We start from the raw sequence: 20,177 nt of genomic DNA, 5'->3' as shown, positions 1-20,177 counted from the left end.
AATTGCATATTTCTTACTATACACTCATTATTATATGAATTTTTTTTGCAGAAGACAGAAGCTGTTACGGTAAATACAACTGACCAAAACGCCATTTACATCAAAATGGTTGGTAAGTATCCATTAACATTTTTTTCTGATGATAAAAGTAAGGTTGCACCTTTGTATGCGGTTATGAAATTTGCTGCCTTGCTCGCTTACATGTTTTTTGTGTGTAGTATTCAAAATGTTTGAGACTTCTTTTTACATACTTCGTTGGAAATCTCATAAGAGTGATAAGGATAAGTTTCAAATCCAAAGAAGCGAATCATTAATATTTCTGCCATCTGTTTATTTTGTTGAATTCAAAATTAATTGCAAATTTAAAAATTTTAAGTATGATTGATCTCAAACTGCTCTGTTGCATCGATTTGAGTTGGATAGTTGAAATAACAGAACTATAAATTCTTCTTAAAGTTCTGTAAAGAAGTTAATCCATTTTTAAATTGATTCCCTTGATCGTTTAGGTACACTCTTGTTCCTGGCTCCATGGCCGCTTTTATGTGTCTACACTTCACATTAATGTTCCGGACAGTTTTGTCTTTTTTCTTCGACAAACTGTTAATTTTCTAGTTTTCTCAATTATTTCTTTTCCTTCTTGACGTGTAAAAAGTTTTGTACTAAATGTAATTAATTTATGGCAACAGTGGACAGTGGTAAACTTCTATTTAAACGAATGTGGATATAAATAAATTAATAAATTGTGTCCGCATCAATTTATGAGTAGATAATTATTTATTTGTTGATTTTATCACTTTGGTCACTATGACGTGTTCATTTTGGCACATCACCAGAGAAAAGCCAGCCCCACACCCGAAATGAAACAAATTAGTTTTACAAAATCCCCGTTGAAATTCCGCATTTTGACAGATTGTGCATAAAATATGAGTAACGCAACACGTTTAGTGTTTTCGCTTTTCATTTTCCACAGATTTATCCCTAAGGAGGGTGTGAAGGGAATTCTCAAATTGCGTCCACGTCCCTATGTTTCGATCAAGCGCTATAACGATTGCCTTGTTTGAAAGAGGCATAGCGTAAAAGAGGAACCTAACATCTTTCGGTTTGTTGGATCGATAGCTTTATTACTGTCACTCTGCAAAGTGTTTATGGTTAAGTTCATTTCCCTCTCGAGACGATTCTTGTGTAATGACTTCGTGTATCGAATCCCAGCGTTTCCTCTAATCTAAACTTGTTCCACGCACAGTTCCGGCCCATAGACTCGACTGAAGTTGGAAGTTGTTAGTTTATTTTTTCTTCTTTGCGGAAATTTATTTCGCTCTAAAGTATTACGGAAAATTGAATTCTTAGAAGTTCAATCTAGATTTGTAATTACAGAAACCAGCGAGTTTCGAATTTCGTGCAAGATTAAGGCTGACATTTTATTAAAAGTGTAAATGCAAAAGCAGCACAGATTACGTTAATAAATACTAGAAAGGAATCAGCGTTTGCCACATTTACATAATCAGACCAATATACCAGTGGTAATTAAATTATCGAAGCTTCCCTTATTAATTTTTCAGGCTGTCATAAAAAATGTAGTAATGAGAAAAGATAACGGCTATCAGCAGGATAACTGAAGTTGTAACTAGGGTTGATAATTGACGCGTTATCTTATAACAGGGATTATTACTAGACAAATACACACATGTGCAGATAATGAAGTGTAGATAATACAAATTTTTCGGCAATACTGAAAGAGAAGTTTTTTGACTTCATGATTTCCAAAGCGAGATTCTAGATATTGCAACCGCAAACTCAGCCACTTTGAATACAAGGTATGTTTAGAAAATCTGTTACAGTCTAATAACTATGAACAGAATGTGTTAATTATTGTTTAACATTTCAAGTTCCACCGTACAACTACATTAAGCATTGTTCCACTTTGCTGTTAATTCATGATTTGTTTGAGTGTGCTCAATAATGGAGTAATTACATTTAATTCTCGCAACGTTGGTTGTCTAATTCCTATCTAAGCGTGTTTAGTACAAATGGCTTAGTCGTAAAAATGATCATTCTTTATCACTCGCACGTGAAACAGTTTTTCCCAACTTATCAGTAGCGATGCTGATGCACGTCATCCGCAGTTCATGCATTTCATCTTCCTGTTTTTTTATAAAAACACGACCACCATGTTAGTGATAAATGATCTACCTGTGGATGAAAAGAATATTAATTAAAACATTTTCCTGATTTAACCCAGTCCACTAGCGTCGCTTATGCGAAATTCTTTCATTGTGAATTCTAAATTTGAGCCTCGCTACTCTCAAAGTAAGTCATATTTAGTTCCTTTTTGTTTGTAACCCTCTCCGGAAACGCAACGTGCGTCCAATTACCATTTTATTGAATGTTTATCTCAACGGAAACTAATTTCAACTAATTAAAATTAATCAATTTAACATCCTGCTACGCTTTTATCAGCACCCACGATGGTACAATTTCAGCTAATTTCGTACTGTGAGCTTCATATGTATTCCATTTCTTGATTTCAACACGGAGCACATTCCGACTTCAGGAACGTTATCAGGGTCTGGAGAAATCTCAAAACATCGTAGAATTTTCGCAACTGTGGCCTTCAGCTCCAGTAAGGCAAACTTTTGTCCTAAAGGTGCATAAATTGAGCTAGGTACTCGTTAAAAATCGTCGGTAACTTACCGATGCAATTTCTGGGACCGGCACTAAAAGGAACGTACGCGAAGTTATGTCTTCCTTGGTTTTCAGGCAGGAATCGTTCAGGGTCAAAGATATGTGGCTTCGGGTAAACTTCCTCTGAATAATTCATCCCATATAAAAATATTGAAATGTTGGTATCTTTCGGGATCGTGATTCCATCTAAAATTTACCACTTCACGAATGTCAATTTTCCGTTGGTTAAAACGCTATTACCCACAGTACAATCTTCTTCTAAACTTCGCTCAATGAGGGGAACAGGCGGATATATCCGAATAGCTTCTTTGATGACAAGGTCTAAATATTTCAGTTCTTGCAACTCGTTAAATTTAAGATCGTCTTTGTAGCCGTGGCCTAACACCGCAAATAGTTCGTCGTACACTTTTCTTTGGACTTCTGGGTTTTGTGCGATGGCATATAACACGAAACAAATTGCAGTAGTGGATGTGTCGTGTCCCTGGAGGTAAAAATAACAAACCTCATTTTTTCAAAAGTTGATTTACCTCAAACATGAAGGTATCCACTTCCTCGCGTATATCTTCGTCACTCAAGTTCTTTCCGTTGTCTGAAACTTCTAATAACATGTCTAGAAGCGCCGCTCTTCTTTTTATCCCTTCTTCACTTACTTTCGGATTATTCTGCAACTGTTTAAACTCCTCTTTTCGTTTCTTGATAATTTGATTGGTAAAGTCATGCAAAATCTTGAGATACTCCACGTACTTGTGGTATTTATCCGAAAGTCGGAATATCAATGGATATCTCAACCAAGCGGAGAAAAATCGTAACGTAAAAATTTCAAGAAATCCGGTAACTGCTTCCACGTACTTCGGATTGCATTTTGATTGGGCATTTAGTTCTACCCCGAACGCAGTTTCTGTAATTATTGTTAATTAAAATTGAGAATTTTTGTTTATTTTTTACCACAAATAATGTCCAGGGAGCATAAGTTGATAATGGAGTGAATCTCGATGGGTTTTTCATTTTTAGCGACCTCTTTTAGCAAAACATCGAGAAGGATATTAATCTGTTTATTGAACGAAGTCTCTAAAAAATTCTCTAAAATTTTAAAATGGAACGTCGGTGTTATCAGTTTCCGGCGTGTTCGCCATTTCGAGCCTAAAATTACTCTTTAAGTATACAAATCATCTATTTATTTTTTTTTACCTGTACTGACTAACAATCCATCACCAAGCCATGGTTTGAAGAGGTCATATCCATTAGATTTGCTCAAGTGAATATTGGAGTTCAGAAAAAATTCAACGACTTCCGGTTTAGTTATCATGAGATGTAATCGAGGACCGAGCCAGACTTTCATCACAGAGCCGTATTTTCTGGTTAGATTCATAAACGACTGTAGTAAATCTGGAATTCAAAGGTCATGTTTCATTAAGATAACCCCCACGTATCCGAATTTTTTGTGGATATTTATGAAAACATGTTTTACTTACCTACTGTTGTTTTTCCGATTTCATTGCTGTTACCAATTACAGGAAGCGGGGGCGGTCCTGGTACTTTTTTTAAACTGGTAAACTTTGCTAGGGTTAAATACCACCAAACAAAAGGGGTGCAGAAAATCACGACAACTGTTAGAAGAAGAGTGATTAGTACCATCTTGACCATGGGTCACTTTAAGAGTGGTTGATATTATTTATATCCACTTATACTAATATGTTTACTTTATGAGATGAAAGATAACATGTGCTCAATTGGAAGCATTAACAAGATGAATTAAAGAAGATTATTTTTAAAGACAATGCTAAAATTACATCGCAGTACTGATGCAAGGTTGTTTGGTATTTCATAAGAATTTGATGATTTTCAGAAATATTATCATTATCAGGTTGTATGCGCAATAATATTATCTAATTTTATAGTCGGACAATAGGTGTTTTGCGAAATTTATTTTTTGCTTGATGGTGATAAAATGTTTTAAAACTTCTTTAATTTTCACACTTAGTTTTTCGGTCTCAATTACTTAAGATGTTAACATTTTTCATAGATTTTCCGTTTCTTTAAATTCCAAATTTCAGATTTTAGACTCAGATCGTTTCAGATCAATTATGATCATTTTTTGTTTTCTTCAAGTTTACAAAGGACGTGTACTTACTCCAATATTGTTTTAGTTTGTAGCATTTTTTTGTGAAAAATAAAACGAAAATTTCTTCATACTTGTGATTATTGTTGGTTGCATAACTTTCAGAGCACAACACAAGTGAAGTAAGTATAAAAAGTTGGAGATTTAAATTTACCTGTAAATAACAACAAGTCAAATTGATAATTTCTAAAATAAAAAAACACTGATTTGCCTGACGTTTATTTCAACGCAATAGCCTGAAACTCCTTTCCGCATAATCACAAATAATCACACAAACTAACATTTAGTTATACATATTACCACTAAAGATATTCTACACTAATACAAACAACACAAACTTAAAACTTCCAACCTGCACGTTGCAGTTGCTAAGACATATAATGCATTTTGAAGTTAACAGATTTTAAACAAACTAAGCTTCTGTTTGTCGGTTCCGCAAACTACAAATTAAATTGCATCCCTTTGTTGAAGTCGTACACAAACTCCATTGTAAGATTTCAAAACAGCAGCCATTCCTAGGTCTGGTTTAAAATTAGGTACTGGTAGAACTCGGAATTTTCTTACAATTTTGATAATGGTGGCTTTCATTTCTAGCATGGCAAATTTTTGCCCTGAAAATTGTATTTCTGTTTAAAATTTCTGCATGGTAATGTTGACTCTTACCGATACAATTCCGTGGGCCGGCACTAAAAGGTACATAAGCGTAATTATGCCTCTGTTGTTGATTTTCCGGTAGAAATCTATTTGGATCAAACTTTTCCGGGTCAGGGAAATACTTTTCATCTCGATGCAGACAATAAACGAACAAACTCACAAAAGTATCTTTCGGAATGGAATATTCCCCTGAAACAATAAAAACGGAGTGTTTAAATATACTATTGAATTATCTGTACTACCTATCTTGGTATCAATTTCCATTCTTCGTTCAAACGCCGGCACGGAAGGATAAAGTCTTTGAACTTCTTTTATGAATAATTCCAGATATTTTGTCTCTTGCAAGTGTTTCATTGTAAGGTCTTTTTGATCTCCAATTACGGTCACGATTTCGTCGTAAATTTTTTCCTGCATTTCAGGGTTATTGGCTAAACATAAAATAGCAAAACTAATTCCAGAAGAGGTCGTGTCGTGCCCTTCAAACATGAAAGTATCAATTTCTTCTCTGATGTCTTCATTGGATAATTTGTTATGGTCTTCAGATTCCAATAACATATCCAATAAAGCAACTCTCCGTTTGATTCCGTCATCTGACACGATTGGTCCAGACTTCTGTTGTGATTTCTGTTCACGCCGCCTTCTTATGACATTATTTGTAAAGTCATGTAATATTTTTAAGAGCTTTTGCGATTCTTGGTATTGGTCTGACATTTTAAAGAGCAAGTCTGATTTTTTCCAAGCCGAGAAAGTTCGCATGATGAAAATTTCCAGGAAACCTCGAACAGCATTTACGTATTCCACATTTTCTCCTTGTTGGGCCGACACTTGAACTCCCATTGATGTTTCTGTAAACTTACAGATTTTAATAATTTGTACCCAACGCTAATTTAAAAATTACCACAAATCACATCCAGAGAATACAAGCTTATGAAAGGATACACATCCACGGATGTTTTTCCTACTTCAGCGGACAATTTCTCAATGAGAACCTCTCCACACGAACTGAAAACTTCCAAAAATTGATCTAATATTTTAAAGTGGAAGGTAGGGGTTATCATCTTGCGGCGGCTTCTCCACTTGTTTCCTATTAAAACAACAACATAAATAAGAGCTGCGATAAAGATTTTTTATCTTGTACCTGTACTAATCAGTAATCCTTCGCCTAGCCACGGTTTAATGAGATCGTAAGCGTTTGATTTTGTAATGTGCACAGACGAACTGAAAACTTGCTCCATTAAATCGGCATTGCTTAGAAGAACACGGACTTCATTTGCCACGAAGATTTTATAATGATTCCCATATTCGTGGCGAAACTTCACCAAGTTATTCAAGAGTTCTGAAAATCAACGATCTTTTAGTAGTTTTTAGTTTTTAGTTTTTAGTAGTTTACGGACGTTCTTTTTCAATGCACGTTTTTTACAATTTCATTGTAGATCATGATTACTTACGTTGTGGGGAGTACCCTAATTCTATAGCATTTCCAACAAGTGGCTTTGGTTTCGGACCCGGGATGACATTGAGGCTTTTGTATTTTCGTAAAACTGAAAACCACCATAAAAATGGTAGGCAGATCAACGATAACACTACAAGTGTTATCATCTTGTACACTCGTCAGTCAACTGAGAACCTGGAAGAGATTGCAAATACAAATAAAAACTCGGTTATGCGCAAAGTAACGATGATAAGAGAATAAGGAAAGCAAAGATAAAAACTGCACTATGGACTGCATAAAACAAAACCACTTTCCAACTGAACAGAGGTGATAAGTAACACCGAAATTAATTCAAATTAAACGTGAATATCAAGTTCTTAAATAATTCGACCAGTAATCGGTTAAATGTATTTCATATAACATAATTATTATTAGATTTCAATGCCAGTTCAAAAGTCATGTTTGTCTGTAAATTATAACAACAAACAACAGTTAGACATGTTTCGAACACCACAGGATCAAACAATGATTCAACAGTAACCGCATTACTAACTCAAAATCATGAATAAGTCCTAATGAATAATATCCTTGTGGAAGCAGATACTGCGTCAATCTGTCAATGGAGCTTTCAAATTCCAAAGCCTGAATTAGTTTAACAAAAAACGAAAAAAAAAACATTAAATTCCAGTTATTACAATAATTATAATCTCTTATAAATAATTTGACCATGACCACTTCCAAATTTCAATCATTGTTGCAATTTAAAACAGTTTAAACTTTCTATAATTAAGCATTTCAGCATTTTGGGCCTGTTAATTTATTTATTCAATACTCAACATTTAATTAAATTAAATTTTCAGTGATCGTCAAAAAATATCACCTAAGCTGCATTTCACAGATGTAAATTTAATAATTGGAGGCGTAGCTAGTTATTAAAACTTTCGGTTAGCTAATTCATCTTTTATTATTACAGTCTCGAATTATTTCATTCTCGTTTGCGTTACAAATAACAACATAATTAAATTCCATTTTTTCCTTAAAAGTCTACTATTTCCGATTTTAAAACCTGTCAATTAAGTGTTGTTGTCTATTAATCGCATTAACATGCCGTGACGCGTTTTGCAGTTAATAAGACTGCGTATTATTACATGTGGCAAAGTTATTATTCGATCTTTTTTATTTATTGAACAACATAAATGGTGCTATTAAAAGCCAATAAAACACATAAAAATAAACCCTTCATATTGCGTCTCCAGCAATAATTTATGGGTAATGCTTTGTTTTGAAGGTGGGAAACTTGCTCACCTTACTTCAATCCAATCTTTAGAGCCCGTGGATATTTTGCATTGCTTACGATGCAATCAAAGATCAAAAGAATTTTTTAATAGTTGTGGACAGAAAGTATTTAAAAAATTATGTAAACATTGTTTGCGTTCTCTGTTGTCTGTGGCAAATGGTAATAAAAATATTTGACTTGTGTTTACATTTTTTCAAACCATTACATCAGTAGTTTTTGAAGAGTCAGTGCTGTTTTATGCTAAGAAATCGTTACTATAATTAATAATTATAATGACTTTAATTACAGGTATTTACTTTTTTTATATTGTTGAAAAAATTACATGGTCAATATCGCGACGGTGCTTAAATCATTTAAACGACAGTGCTCATACATCATTCGTTAATGGCCACAGTAAATATTATGTTTATTTTATAACAATTCAGAAAAAAATACCTTTGTGATGAACTGTGTTTTAACAGTAATAAAGTGATGACTTCGGAATTGGTGGCAGTGTTACATTTTCTCACAATTTAAAATTACTTAATAGAGAACGAAAATATTGCAAATTTACTCCGGCACTTATTACAGAGGCAGCCTTCCTGAATTAGCACTCTACACATTGAATTCTCCGAACTTTATTAGAACGATTAGAGTGTTTGAATCATGTTGACGTCTCTATGGTGTTACACTTGTACAAGTGGAGATGCAAAAAATTAAATTTAGCTTTACAAGTCAATGTCCGATATGTTTTGTTTTTTTATTTGTACTTCTAAAGCCGAAAATGATTATGTTAGCTACAGGAGCATATCCGCAACAGCTGAAGGCTTCACTACTAATTTTATATAATTTTCTGTTTGTCAACTACATTGCAAGTTACCACTCATCAACAAGTAATTAATTCCACCATAAAACGAAATCTTTCCGGCCTAGAAAAAGTGTAAAACCCGCTTGTTTAGATAACAGAATAGAATCTCCAAATAGCATAAAATGGAACAGAATTTACTAAATTTAAATGTGAAGTGAGTTGTTACTACCGGAGATGTTCCTAGCAGAAGGTAACTGATATTTGCATTGAACTGAAGGTACACTGTTCTGAATTATTGTGGTTGTGGTAATTCTGTTAATCTCCGGTTCGTCGCTACTATTAATTAGTTATAAACGGGAATGACTAAGATGAGCGAGGGGACGTGGTGTTTACATGGAAGTAATTATGTGCTCTGATTTGCACGAATAGAGTCACCCCCAAAAAGTATGTATTTGTTGTATTGTACCCCCTGGAATTGTTTCATTTTTCGGATTTTAATAATGTTAAAACCTACTGTACTTACAATTAGAACAGAAGAACGTTAACTATACACTAGTTCATTTATTACACATCGTTTTCAATGTTGCAAAATCGTTTTTCGTGGTTCTTTCACCATCAATGCACGATGCAGACTGCATGTTAACCTTGGCGGCTATAAATTTAATATACGCGTATCCCATAAAGATACCTTGCATGCATATAAGTACAGAACCAAGGTACTGTATTGCGTGCATTTTTGTAACAAACATCATTGAGAGACGTGCGCAGGATTAAATTAAGCTAAAGATGATTACAACCGCCTGTTAACTAGCTCACATTGATGGAAACATGGAAATACTTTTCCACATGTGGATTAGTTGGAGGCTCCTTTTAATGGGTTTTTAATTGTATGTTGATTTTGTTGCAGGGCCAGTAGAAGTTCCAGTTTTAACAAAGTGTTTTTCCAAAGAAGACTGGGTTTTGTTAGACGCAATGGGTTCTAGTCCTTCCCTAGGCTGCTCTGGAAGATTTCTTACTATGCACAAAAGACGACGCAAAAAGCTTACGACTCGATCTTTATCACAAGATCATGCAATACTTGATGACATTCATCACGGACAAGTTCAGGTTTGTTTTTACGAGCAAATGTGTTTTTTTTTGTGTTACTGGATAGTCTTTTTAACTTTTCAAAAAATGTTAAGGATCATAATTGAAAAAAAAGGATTTTATAAACAGGTTTGTGAGTCCTGAGCTTGTGGAGGAAAACTTTGAATCCAAAATTAAGGAGACAATTTTAGTTTAAAAATTATTTACTCATAAAAGTTTTATGAAACACATTTTACTACTATAGGGTATTACATTTTTAAAAAAATTTCTGCATAATTGATATAAAAAATTACACGTAAATAACTGACTCGCATTGATCTGAAGAAGGACAGCGGCAAAAATAAACGCTCATATTTTGACCTTTTATTCATCTCTAAAAATGCACAAGTTAATTACAATTTTTTCTCAGTTGAATTGTACTCCATTCTCTGAATGCGGGGGCTAAAAATATCTCCTACAAAAAATTTAATTCCGATTTCAATGAATTTGCTTCTTTCTATGCATGTGGATATGAAGCTTATTTCCAATTCACCAAAGTAATATTTTAATTCAACGACACAACTTCGCGGTTGCGGATAAAGGTATTAAAATAGCTGCATAATGGTTAGATTGAATCTCCGGAGATTACTGATATTCAGGATAGAAAGCACGTAATAAATCGAAAATTAAACTTCACATTTTTATCTTTCAGCGAATTTTGGAAAGATGTGGCCTGTGGGGTTTCAATGCGTTTACATTAGAAACTGTAGCCGGTGGCCGAGCACTGCCTGTTCTTTGTGTCCATCTTTTCCATTGGTATGGACTATTGGATTACTTCCAATTAGATGTAGTGCGTGTATGGAAGCTTTTTAGTAAGTAAAAATATCTCGCATTCAAAGTGTTTGAAATTGTATGTATTTCGGTGTAGCTCTCATAGAAGAAGGTTACCACAGTACGAATCCTTACCATAATTCGATACATGCGACTGATGTAACCCAAGCAATGCACTGTTTTCTACAGGAAGAAAAAGTATGTCGATACTGTTTCATTCTGAAATCGTGTTTCATCAATTTTCCTTTAACAGATAAGAAAGCATCTCTCACAACTCGAAATAATGGCAGCTTTGATAGGTGCTGTTGCTCATGACTTGGACCATCCAGGTGTCAATCAACATTTTCTCATTTCGACGTCGAATCATCTTGCCATTCTTTACCAAGTATGAATATTCATATCAGAGTTGGGCGTTCCAATGAGAAATTTCTTTCAGAATACATCGGTATTAGAAAATCATCATTGGAGATCGGCTATTGGCTGTTTGTTGGAAAGCGGCGTGGCGGAACAATTGCTGCCACATCGAAATCAACTTGAATTGCAAATTCGTGATCTCATATTAGCAACTGATATTAATAGACAACAAGAATTTTTAACGAAATTTAAGGTGCAATCAATGGAGTTATTGATTTTTTCATGACGGTGGATTTTTAGGCATATTTAGACGAAGGTAGTTTAGATTTAACCAAAGCCACAGATCGACATTTCATATTACAAATCGCGCTAAAATGTGCAGACATTTCAAATCCGACTAGACCGTGGGACATTTCACATAAATGGAGCTTGAAGGTCTGCGATGAATTTTTTAGACAAGGTGAATTCGAAAGAAAACTAAATCTTCCAGTAACTTCCATTTGCGATCAACAATCCACTTCAGTTGCCAAAATTCAAGTCGGTATGAATTCTCTTAGAATTTGCTACGAAAATGTGTGCTCTCTTCCTTACTTTGTAGGTTTTTTCAAGTTCGTCGTAAAGCCTTTGTTTTCCGAATGGCACAGGTTTCTCAAAAGCACCCTTTCTACTCAAATGATGGACATTTTAGAAGCTAACAAAAAACGATGGGAGAAACAAGAGAGTGCAGAACAAGCAGAAGAGACACAAACAGAGCTTTCAGACGCTGAACCTGAAATTAGCGACGATGAGGACGCCACGAAGCAGTCGTCTGAAACTCGAAGTACTCGAAGTATTATGGATTTCATTCCGCCACCACCAAGGTATTAATCCTATTTGCTCCGAATATGCTTTCATTTCAGTTATTACAGAGAAATTAGGAGACAATCATTAGCTGTTCCGACCTTAGAAAGTACACTGGGGGTGAGACGACATTCGGTCCCTGTTAACATGGAGCAATCACTGCCACGAACTATTTACCGAAGAGAGAGCTTACCTGCTGCGAAAGTTCCGTCATCTGGCCGATCGCCCATTAGTCCAGTTCAAAATGAATCGAGAACTTCCAGTGGACTTCGAGAGGAAGATGAACTGATGGGTTTTGGGTCCCAGTCGTCTATTATGTCTTCATGTAGTCCGCATCTGTCATCAGGTGAGATTTTTTTATCTAAGCGCAACCGATTTTTTCGATACTCGTCTCAATTTGGCAGGAAATAAAACAGTGCCACGTGGCAATTATTTCAGCCTCATTATAATATTTAAGTCTATAAAGCACTATAAGCTAAAAACGTTAAACAAGTTCTGCAATTATTTTATATTACGCGCCTGTTTACTTAAATGGTATGACTTTCGATATTCATTCAATCCCACTCTTATTTATAATTGTATGGAAGCTATTACTGATACGTAATTAAACTAAAAATAAATAAAAAGATAATGAGGTAAGCGACATCGTCGGTAAATTATTGACGAATTGTTGATTCTTATTAAGAAAACAGTAAAATGTGCAATTTTTCTTCCTAAAATAATTTCTAGCGGCCTAAAAAAAGTACTTTAAATTTGATGGTAAATTCAGATCTGTTCCATATATTTCTCAAATAACATAAATAACAGAATTTAGTTCATGCCTCTGGAAGGACACCGAAATTGTAAAAATTTAAAATAAACTACTCAAATCTCAAACCTGAGATCGACTTATAGAAATGTGAAAATTGTTTTAGGAGCCGAAGATCAACCAGAGAGGCCTTTAAGTGCCGAAACCTTGTTACCTGAACCAAGCATAGCCTCTATGACAAGTAGTGCAGCTGCTAGTAGACTCTCTTCGGTTTTGCAAGGTAACAGCATCGTTGCGCCTCCATCCAAATGTTTAACTCGGCAACAAACGTTCCCACCACCACAGCCTTACGTGAGAATGAGATACATGTCAGCCACTGTTGAAATGTCGACCTGTGCTGAAACTGTACATGAAGGTATCTTTTCCTATTGTGGTGTTTTGTGGCTGTGCTTAAGTCCTAGTCACACTTTCAGGTGATAGTAGGTCCAACTCATCACATGGCTCACAAGAAAACATATCAAATGCTCCACATTATACGATACCATCTATTGCGGTATTGAGTCCAAATAACAGTCGATCACCTGATTTTCCCATACCTGAAGAACCGCAATCATTACATAAGTCATCTCTGGCAGGCAACAAAAGAGAACCGGAAGCTAACGATAAGGAGAAAGTTTGTAAAATGGTTAAGTTATCTGAACCAGGGCAGAGATATGAAAAAGAAAATGTGGATCCCAGAAGACTTGCAACCGCGGTAGTACCTAACAACTCGTTAAGAATCCATTCGTGACTCTTTATGTTCCAGTCATTGGCTAAAAGAAGAGGTTCGGCTCCTGTTTCTTTACCACTGGCTGGGCCAGATGACAACGTTTCCTCTGCGGGCGGAGGATTATGTCTTTCTGAAGCACAGTCGCTGCGAAGGGGATCAGTGCCAATCGAAATTGCTCACTATAGTAAGTACCGAAACCCAACAAAAATACAATTCGTCAAGCCGCATTGTCTTATCAAACTGACTTTCAGTATACACCACTTCAGATTCTTATGCAGAAGAAAGTATAGAACAAGTAATAAACATAACTCCAGTAGAAACGAACCGGACTTTCTGGCAGTACCAACGCAGAGGCTCAGCTCCTATGGATTTCCCTCCTGCGGGTACAGAAAAACGGGAACAACTACTTACCCGCCACACTAGTCTCAACGGCAAGTCAGGTCGACGGAAGAAGCCATTGCGCAGGCGCAGTTCCGGAGGTCCTGAAACTGTCTGCTTGCCGGAATCGCATTCTGAAGGATGGACGCGATTGCTACTGCGTAGACCTGAAAATCCTGATGCGCTGCTGGCTCGGCGAAGAGGATCACTGCCTATTGAAGTATTGACTGTTGGACACTCTGGTAAGAAGTGCTTTTTTATTGTTTTACAGAAGGCGATCGCTCTTTGTTTTGATTTTGTGTTGCGATAAATACTTACAACGCCATTTCTGTTTTAACAAGCTGGATCCGTGTGTGCTTTGCAGTTATTGGATTTTTCGAGGATTCAATGGGCCTTTGATGGATTGCTTATTTTTCAGTCACAAATCGCTTCTTCATCTACTCACTGATTACATGCAAAAAGCTAATGGAGCTCGCATGCATGAGAATATGATGGGCTTTATATTGCTGGTTCTCAGTGGAATATACTTCACCGAGCTCTGTTATTACAGTAATACCTTAAGACTGTTCTAATTTTAGAAGACAAAATCCCAATTTAATCCAAATTATCATATAAATGAAACACACTAAAGATTTTGAAAAAAAAAAACACCAAAAATTATACAGAATGTCCCAACTAAATGTGAACGGAATATTATGCCCATACTATTGAAAATTTTCCAAATCGTATGTGTACTTATCTCGGTGGTAATGAATTGCACATCCAAATCAGATTTTATAAAATTTTCACTGCTGGACCGAATAATCCATCCATCATTGGGGCATAAAAAACACAATACACGATTTTTTAAACACTTTTCCAATCCTGGCATTGCTAATCAAACTTTTTTTAGTTTTTTCTTGTGATGTAATATGTATTCGGCTTTTTATTTTTACTGAATTAAGAGCACAGTGAAGTACTATTCTACTGAATTCGATCATAAGCTGGAACATTACGGAATTAAAATTAACGTGTTACGTCAGAAAAATTAAATCCACACTCTCTTTAGTTCAAAACAAAATCTCGGCAATAAAACGCTTTACTTTATAGTGATTACAAACAACTATGTTAATAACTGACTTCAAACTAAAGGACAAATGATTAAATGACGATAATTAATTGGGAAATTTTATGTATGTACTTAATACTTGGATATTTATTGATCGGTGATAAATATTTTTTTTTAATTTTCTGTTTGTATCAATATCATGAAGTATAAATACCGTGGGAATAAATCCTTGCATAATCTCAAGTTTAATTACCGTCGTTTTTTCGTCTCTGTACGTAGTATTTCTACTATGAAATTTTAATTAAAACTTTTCACGGATAATTGTGCGAACACAAGGAGTTTTGAATACTGAGATTGCAAGTCATAAAGAAACTAAAATTATTAAGAATTAAAGCACGTAACGCTTAAATCGGTCATGTAAAAATTTTCTGAACACGCAAATGGAAGTGATTTCATATTTTTTGAGTACTGTTTTTAAGTAAAGAGAGTATAATTATAATGACTACAATTCGTGAATTCACGTTAGTTTGGAACGTAAACATCAAATGTGTTCATGCTTTTTAATAGACGTGCTGACTAACCAAAATCGTCATGGATTTTTTCAAAAGCTTGGGTGAATTGAACAATTTTGAAAAGGTCCATCTGAAATACATGTTTTTGCGATCCAATTTTGAACTTCCAGGTAACCTCAGATTGTGACTACTTCACACATAGATGATGAATGAGGAGCGATTTGCGCCTGCAATCCTCCGCGAACAATAGTATTTATTGATCGGCGAAACAAAAACTAACTGTGATTTTATTTTCAAGTGTTTTGACGGTTGCCTCTATCGCCAATAGGGCTCTGGACATCACCGTCCAATGTGCAATAAGGACCAACATTCACTGACTGACATCCATCTTCACTAGTTAGCTCATTATTTATAATCATCAAACAAGCCAAATAATCATAAATGTTCTAGTTGTCACTATGATTGTTAGAATTTTTATGTTTTACATGCGCAGTGTATGTGACGATAGTTAGTTCTTCCTGATCGTAGAAACTAGCGGTAGATAGTAATTTATTTACACTACGGTTGCGCATATTCATCTATTTAATACTTAGTTCACAATGTACAATTCTAGGTACCTTATAAAAAGTATTTTAGTTGTAGTGTTGTTAAGTTTGTTACTGATTTCGAATGTGGTGCAATCTTAGTGATTTGATATATAAACTTTGAACTAAATCAACTTTCTTGATATATTATATTTGTAATGAAACGACTGTTGCAAACCCCGACAGGATGTTTACTCTGTGTTTTCTTTTTTATATAGTATAATATAATGTATCGATTAGACATTTGCAAAGATCCATCCGCGTTACCAGTTATTGACAATATGTTTTTGTACATTTCTTTAATGGCTTCGGTTATTTTTGTTTGGCGACAATATTCGTGAATTGATCTTTGCAAACGTTGCATTTTTAGTATACCATACCCTATTGCAACATTACTCTGTAATAACTGTTGAATGTGGTTCATTTTATAATGTGCTGTATACTGTATGTATCGTAGTAGGTTGTTGCAGACGTAATAATCAAAATTCCATGACTTGATAAGGGATTTACGTTGACTCTGCAAGTATTCGTAGGTACATAAGTAGGTTCTTCATGAGGTAACGGAATGTACTTTAGTACATAGAGAATCATAACTAAGTTTCTTTAGCGAACAATAGTCTGTTTCTCCTTTCAAACGTACTCCATTAACACATCCACTTTTCTGGTATCATTGGGAACAATATATTACCATAAAGAGACCATGGATTCATAGGCATTAAACTATATATACATATTTACCTACTTACTGGAATTCACATAAGTGTATGTGTTAAATTGTACCCTAAAAACAACGCCCCGTCAAGTAATAGACTCAACATACTAAAAAATAAACATCTCAGTGTAACTAAAATATATTATTTCAAACTAGGACCATACAGTTGAACTAACAGGGTTATAATATGATGTGTTTCAATAAGACTGCTTAGAGAATGACATTAGGGAGGTATACAGACAAAGGGTTATGATCACCCTATTGTTACGCTTAATAACTGAGTTCAACATGAGTACTCATCGTTTGTGAAATGGTTGATAAATAAATTCATGTTTTTAAAAAGCTCTTTTATTCTCATCCAAGACCCGGATCGATTAAGGGTACTCAACTGGAAGAATGCCCATCTCGCTACTTTTTTTTTGACTTTTTGTTTCTAGGAAATGTAATCCAATTATTTTTATACGAAACAAGAAAATGACAATAATGGAATTAATTCTTTTTTTTGTTGTTCAATTCTCGGACCTCCAGTCTCGTTTATTTAATTCCTCACAAAACACTAAAACTATTGTTGAATGTTTTTCAGTTTATCGTGAAAGATCTACACGCCGCCAGCGTTCAGTTATAAAATTCTCCGCAAAAAAAATTGAAAATATAAAAGCTCTGGCCCTTAGCATTTAATTTAATAAAACTAATATTTAAAAGAAAAAAACTCACCTCTTTACTTCATATATACAATGCAGTTATCAAAACCCGCACGTCTAAAGATTATGTAAAATCTTAATTTGATGTAAAATTTCGTGTAGATATTTACATAACAAGTGCCAAATTTTGCACGGCTGACGCCTCATGCAAAAAAAACATTCCGACGTGTCATGTACTGTTCTACACAAAAAAAAATGTTACGGTTTCTTTTGTATCTAACTAACATCGCTAATTTTATGTCGCCACATGCTTGATTGTCTCTTAGTTCTTTTTGTGTTGCTCCCAAGTCCAGAACAAAGAGGGTCAAGTACATACAATTTACACCGACCTCAGTAAAGCTTTTCATCCAATCGATCAAGAATAAAAGTTGCTTCAAGCCACTATACATAAAAGTTCTCATCGTATAAGATTGCACAAGTGTACTGAAAAACTAGGCAATCCTTCCTAAAGTAAAATTACCTAATTTTGTATAACCCATTATAACAATTACGAAATTTATATTGATGTCAAATTTCGGTCTATTGCCGATGTCGGGCTTTTCTGCACCAAAAAAAAAAACTCAAATAATTGCAGCATCTGCTACTTAGGTACTACCGCCCCCATAATTCTTTTATAATCCCGTCATGGAGCGTTTTCATTTCTCCCGATATTTAGGCAGTACATTTAGTTGCCTCTCATCGTCTGCCCTTTTTCAACCAAATAACTCGATGAAAAAATGAATGCCTTCATTAAATAGAAGACAGAAAATAAGCAAAAATAAAACATCAACATAAGAAAAGTTTTCTTTATTTGCCCAAAATTTACAGGACAATTCTTGTAATAAAATTAACGATTAGACTTGGCAACACGCTCCAATTCGTCCTTTTTCTTGATAGCATATGAGTTTGATGAACCCTGAAAAATCAATAAAAAGTTAGAGCTCCACCCAACAAGTAAATTTAACAAAATTGTCGCACATTCATAGAAGATACATCTTTTCAGAGACCTTATTAATGAATTTGCATTTCTTTAGTCCTTAGCGAAACATCAGAATGTAGGAATCACTCTGATGGATTAGAAAGGACAAACATATTAAACCGTGACTCTAAAACACACCTTTGCTGCGTTGATCAATTCATCAGCCAAACATTCTGCGATCGTTTTGATATTACGGAACGCGGCTTCCCTCGCTCCTGTGCACAACAACCAAATGGCTTGGTTGACTCTACGTAGTGGAGAAACGTCAACAGCTTGTCTCCTGACGGTACCTGCTCTTCCAATACGAGTTGAATCTTCACGAGGGCCTGAATTGATGATGGCGGTAACCAAAACCTGCATAAAAGGCAATTAATATCTTGCCGAGGTGACGTTCATTGGAAACGTTCAAATAAAAATCAGAACATCGTAAGTGGTCTCAACAAAATAGTTTCTGAAGAGGTGTCAGAAAAATAAAGTGCAATCATCATTGTGATCTATGTAAATCAATAATTGGCACTCGATAACTCACTTGGAGTGGGTTTTCACCAGTCAAAAGATGGATAATTTCAAAGGCATGTTTAACAATGCGGACAGCCATCAATTTCTTGCCATTGTTTCTGCCGTGCATCATCAAAGAGTTTGTCAATCTTTCCACAATTGGGCATTGTGCTTTGCGGAATCTCTTGGCAGCATAACGTCCTGCAGAGTGTGGTAAATATTTAGCGTTCTTTTCTTTCACCGCAATGTAATCCTAAAACAAACAAACAAAAAAAAAATTAATCTGCCCTCACTCAACTCAACAAACCTACAAAAATGACGTAATTTATCAGAATTAGGTACACACCACGGTTTTGTCTGAAGAGATGTCAGAAAATTTATGGTAATAATAAGAACATCATTTTACATAACTGAATTACTAAAGTTGAGTATACACTTACATGGAGAGACATATCTGAGACTTGAACATCATCGCAGCTCCACCTTCCAAAAAGTTTAATTTCTGGAAGTTCAGCAATTTGGGGGGCTGCGATTGCTCCCGCTTGGATTTCATCGTAGTCGTCTACCATTTTTCACCCTACAAAACAAACCATTTAAATTCACGCTGTATAAGGCACATAACCTTATTTTGGAGTAACTCATTTCAGAAATGTACAATCAACAAGATAATTCTGTCAAGAGGTGTCAGAATATATGTAAAATATTCATCATTTTCACTAATCTTCGAGTTAAAACACTTTTAACATCTGCTGAGCGGGCACCCAGAAGACACAACACGTGTTCACCGAAATTTTTCAATATTTTAGAGAACTCGTCGGATTAAGAGGTGATTTCTTTGAGAAATTACTTTCATAACGTGTTTGTTCAACCAATTTCATTACTTACCACTATTTTACTGCATGTATTTTCTTAAAAATTAATAATAAACTGTTGTTCACACGCACCAAAAGTCAGCGTGAACCGGAAAGAGCTTCGCCAACCAACATGGCAGCCGTGGAAAGAACTGTCAAACATTTTCCACCAACTCAGTTACTTTTTAATCTTCTGTCTCACTTTTTCAGTGGCAAGATCTTATCTTGTATCTTTCTCTTCCTACACTTTAGTAACTTTACGGTCCACACTAGTCAGTGCTTACAGGGCGCGTGATTTGAACGTGCTTGGTTAAACAAATTATTTGTTTATCCAATGATTTATAAGTAACTTTCTTT

The 20,177-nt window shown here is 35.0% G+C and overlaps 4 protein-coding genes across 8 annotated transcripts in view; 1 reads left to right on the top strand and 3 right to left on the bottom strand.

The window, feature by feature from the left end:
* LOC148179445 (uncharacterized) overlaps nt 1-17,154 on the top strand; it is a 48,123-nt gene extending 30,969 nt beyond the window's left edge. For 3 of the 5 annotated variants that reach the window (XM_088031017.1, XM_088031021.1, XM_088031020.1), the window contains 13 exons: nt 52-112; nt 9,879-10,078; nt 10,749-10,908; nt 10,965-11,065; nt 11,121-11,252; nt 11,304-11,474; nt 11,522-12,081; nt 12,130-12,407; nt 12,976-13,224; nt 13,283-13,563; nt 13,615-13,762; nt 13,830-14,198; nt 15,687-17,154. In XM_088031017.1, coding sequence (XP_087887143.1) covers nt 52-112; nt 9,879-10,078; nt 10,749-10,908; nt 10,965-11,065; nt 11,121-11,252; nt 11,304-11,474; nt 11,522-12,081; nt 12,130-12,407; nt 12,976-13,224; nt 13,283-13,563; nt 13,615-13,762; nt 13,830-14,198; nt 15,687-15,703 — 2,727 coding nt within the window. In that variant the 3' untranslated portion in view covers nt 15,704-17,154. The remainder of the gene's footprint in view (nt 1-51; nt 113-9,878; nt 10,079-10,748; nt 10,909-10,964; nt 11,066-11,120; nt 11,253-11,303; nt 11,475-11,521; nt 12,082-12,129; nt 12,408-12,975; nt 13,225-13,282; nt 13,564-13,614; nt 13,763-13,829; nt 14,199-15,686) is intronic. The other 2 variants (XM_088031019.1, XM_088031018.1) reach the window with 2 other exon arrangements.
* LOC148179447 (cytochrome P450 4d2-like) lies at nt 2,364-4,429 on the bottom strand. Its single transcript, XM_088031022.1, has 7 exons — nt 4,155-4,429; nt 3,871-4,068; nt 3,628-3,822; nt 3,210-3,580; nt 2,923-3,163; nt 2,692-2,868; nt 2,364-2,638 (listed from the first exon to the last, which is right to left on the bottom strand). The coding sequence occupies exons 1-7, from the start codon at nt 4,324-4,326 to the stop codon at nt 2,481-2,483; spliced, it is 1,512 nt and encodes a 503-aa protein (XP_087887148.1). The 5' UTR covers nt 4,327-4,429; the 3' UTR covers nt 2,364-2,480.
* On the bottom strand, nt 5,005-9,635 carry LOC148179446 (cytochrome P450 4C1-like). Its single transcript, XM_088031023.1, has 7 exons — nt 9,495-9,635; nt 6,904-7,082; nt 6,594-6,791; nt 6,354-6,539; nt 5,698-6,300; nt 5,465-5,644; nt 5,005-5,412 (listed from the first exon to the last, which is right to left on the bottom strand). The coding sequence occupies exons 2-7, from the start codon at nt 7,052-7,054 to the stop codon at nt 5,249-5,251; spliced, it is 1,482 nt and encodes a 493-aa protein (XP_087887149.1). The 5' UTR covers nt 7,055-7,082; nt 9,495-9,635; the 3' UTR covers nt 5,005-5,248.
* Nucleotides 17,155-18,284: 1,130 nt separating the features above from the next.
* On the bottom strand, nt 18,285-19,964 carry LOC148179444 (small ribosomal subunit protein uS7). The gene is made up of 5 exons (XM_088029630.1): nt 19,855-19,964; nt 19,410-19,546; nt 19,001-19,222; nt 18,610-18,825; nt 18,285-18,408 (listed from the first exon to the last, which is right to left on the bottom strand). Exons 2-5 carry the CDS (start codon nt 19,536-19,538, stop codon nt 18,340-18,342), a joined length of 636 nt encoding a protein of 211 aa, XP_087885756.1. The 5' UTR covers nt 19,539-19,546; nt 19,855-19,964; the 3' UTR covers nt 18,285-18,339.
* Between the last annotated feature and the right edge of the window lie 213 nt (nt 19,965-20,177).

Source organism: Gnatocerus cornutus, chromosome 2 (genome assembly GCF_029298725.1).
Source record: "Gnatocerus cornutus isolate USDA-ARS CGAHR chromosome 2, icGnaCorn1.1, whole genome shotgun sequence".
NCBI classification, from domain to species: domain Eukaryota; kingdom Metazoa; phylum Arthropoda; class Insecta; order Coleoptera; family Tenebrionidae; genus Gnatocerus; species Gnatocerus cornutus.
This window is presented reverse-complemented; position numbering and strand designations above follow the sequence as displayed.

Coding starts and splice junctions, on each gene's coding strand:
- LOC148179447 (XM_088031022.1), bottom strand. CDS start 4,326: ATGGTCAAGATGGTACTAATCACTCTTCTTCTAACAGTTGTCGTGATT. Junction 4,069..4,154: donor AATCGGAAAAACAACAGTAG/GTAAGTAAAACA, acceptor TTTGAATTCCAG/ATTTACTACAGTCGTTTATG. Junction 2,869..2,922: donor AGAAGAAGATTGTACTGTGG/GTAATAGCGTTT, acceptor GGTAAATTTTAG/ATGGAATCACGATCCCGAAA.
- LOC148179446 (XM_088031023.1), bottom strand. CDS start 7,054: ATGATAACACTTGTAGTGTTATCGTTGATCTGCCTACCATTTTTATGG. Junction 6,540..6,593: donor AGGATTACTGATTAGTACAG/GTACAAGATAAA, acceptor TTGTTTTAATAG/GAAACAAGTGGAGAAGCCGC. Junction 5,413..5,464: donor CGGCCCACGGAATTGTATCG/GTAAGAGTCAAC, acceptor TACAATTTTCAG/GGCAAAAATTTGCCATGCTA.
- LOC148179444 (XM_088029630.1), bottom strand. CDS start 19,538: ATGGTAGACGACTACGATGAAATCCAAGCGGGAGCAATCGCAGCCCCC. Junction 19,223..19,409: donor TCTCAGATATGTCTCTCCAT/GTAAGTGTATAC, acceptor TGTTTGTTTTAG/GATTACATTGCGGTGAAAGA. Junction 18,409..18,609: donor AATTGATCAACGCAGCAAAG/GTGTGTTTTAGA, acceptor TTGATTTTTCAG/GGTTCATCAAACTCATATGC.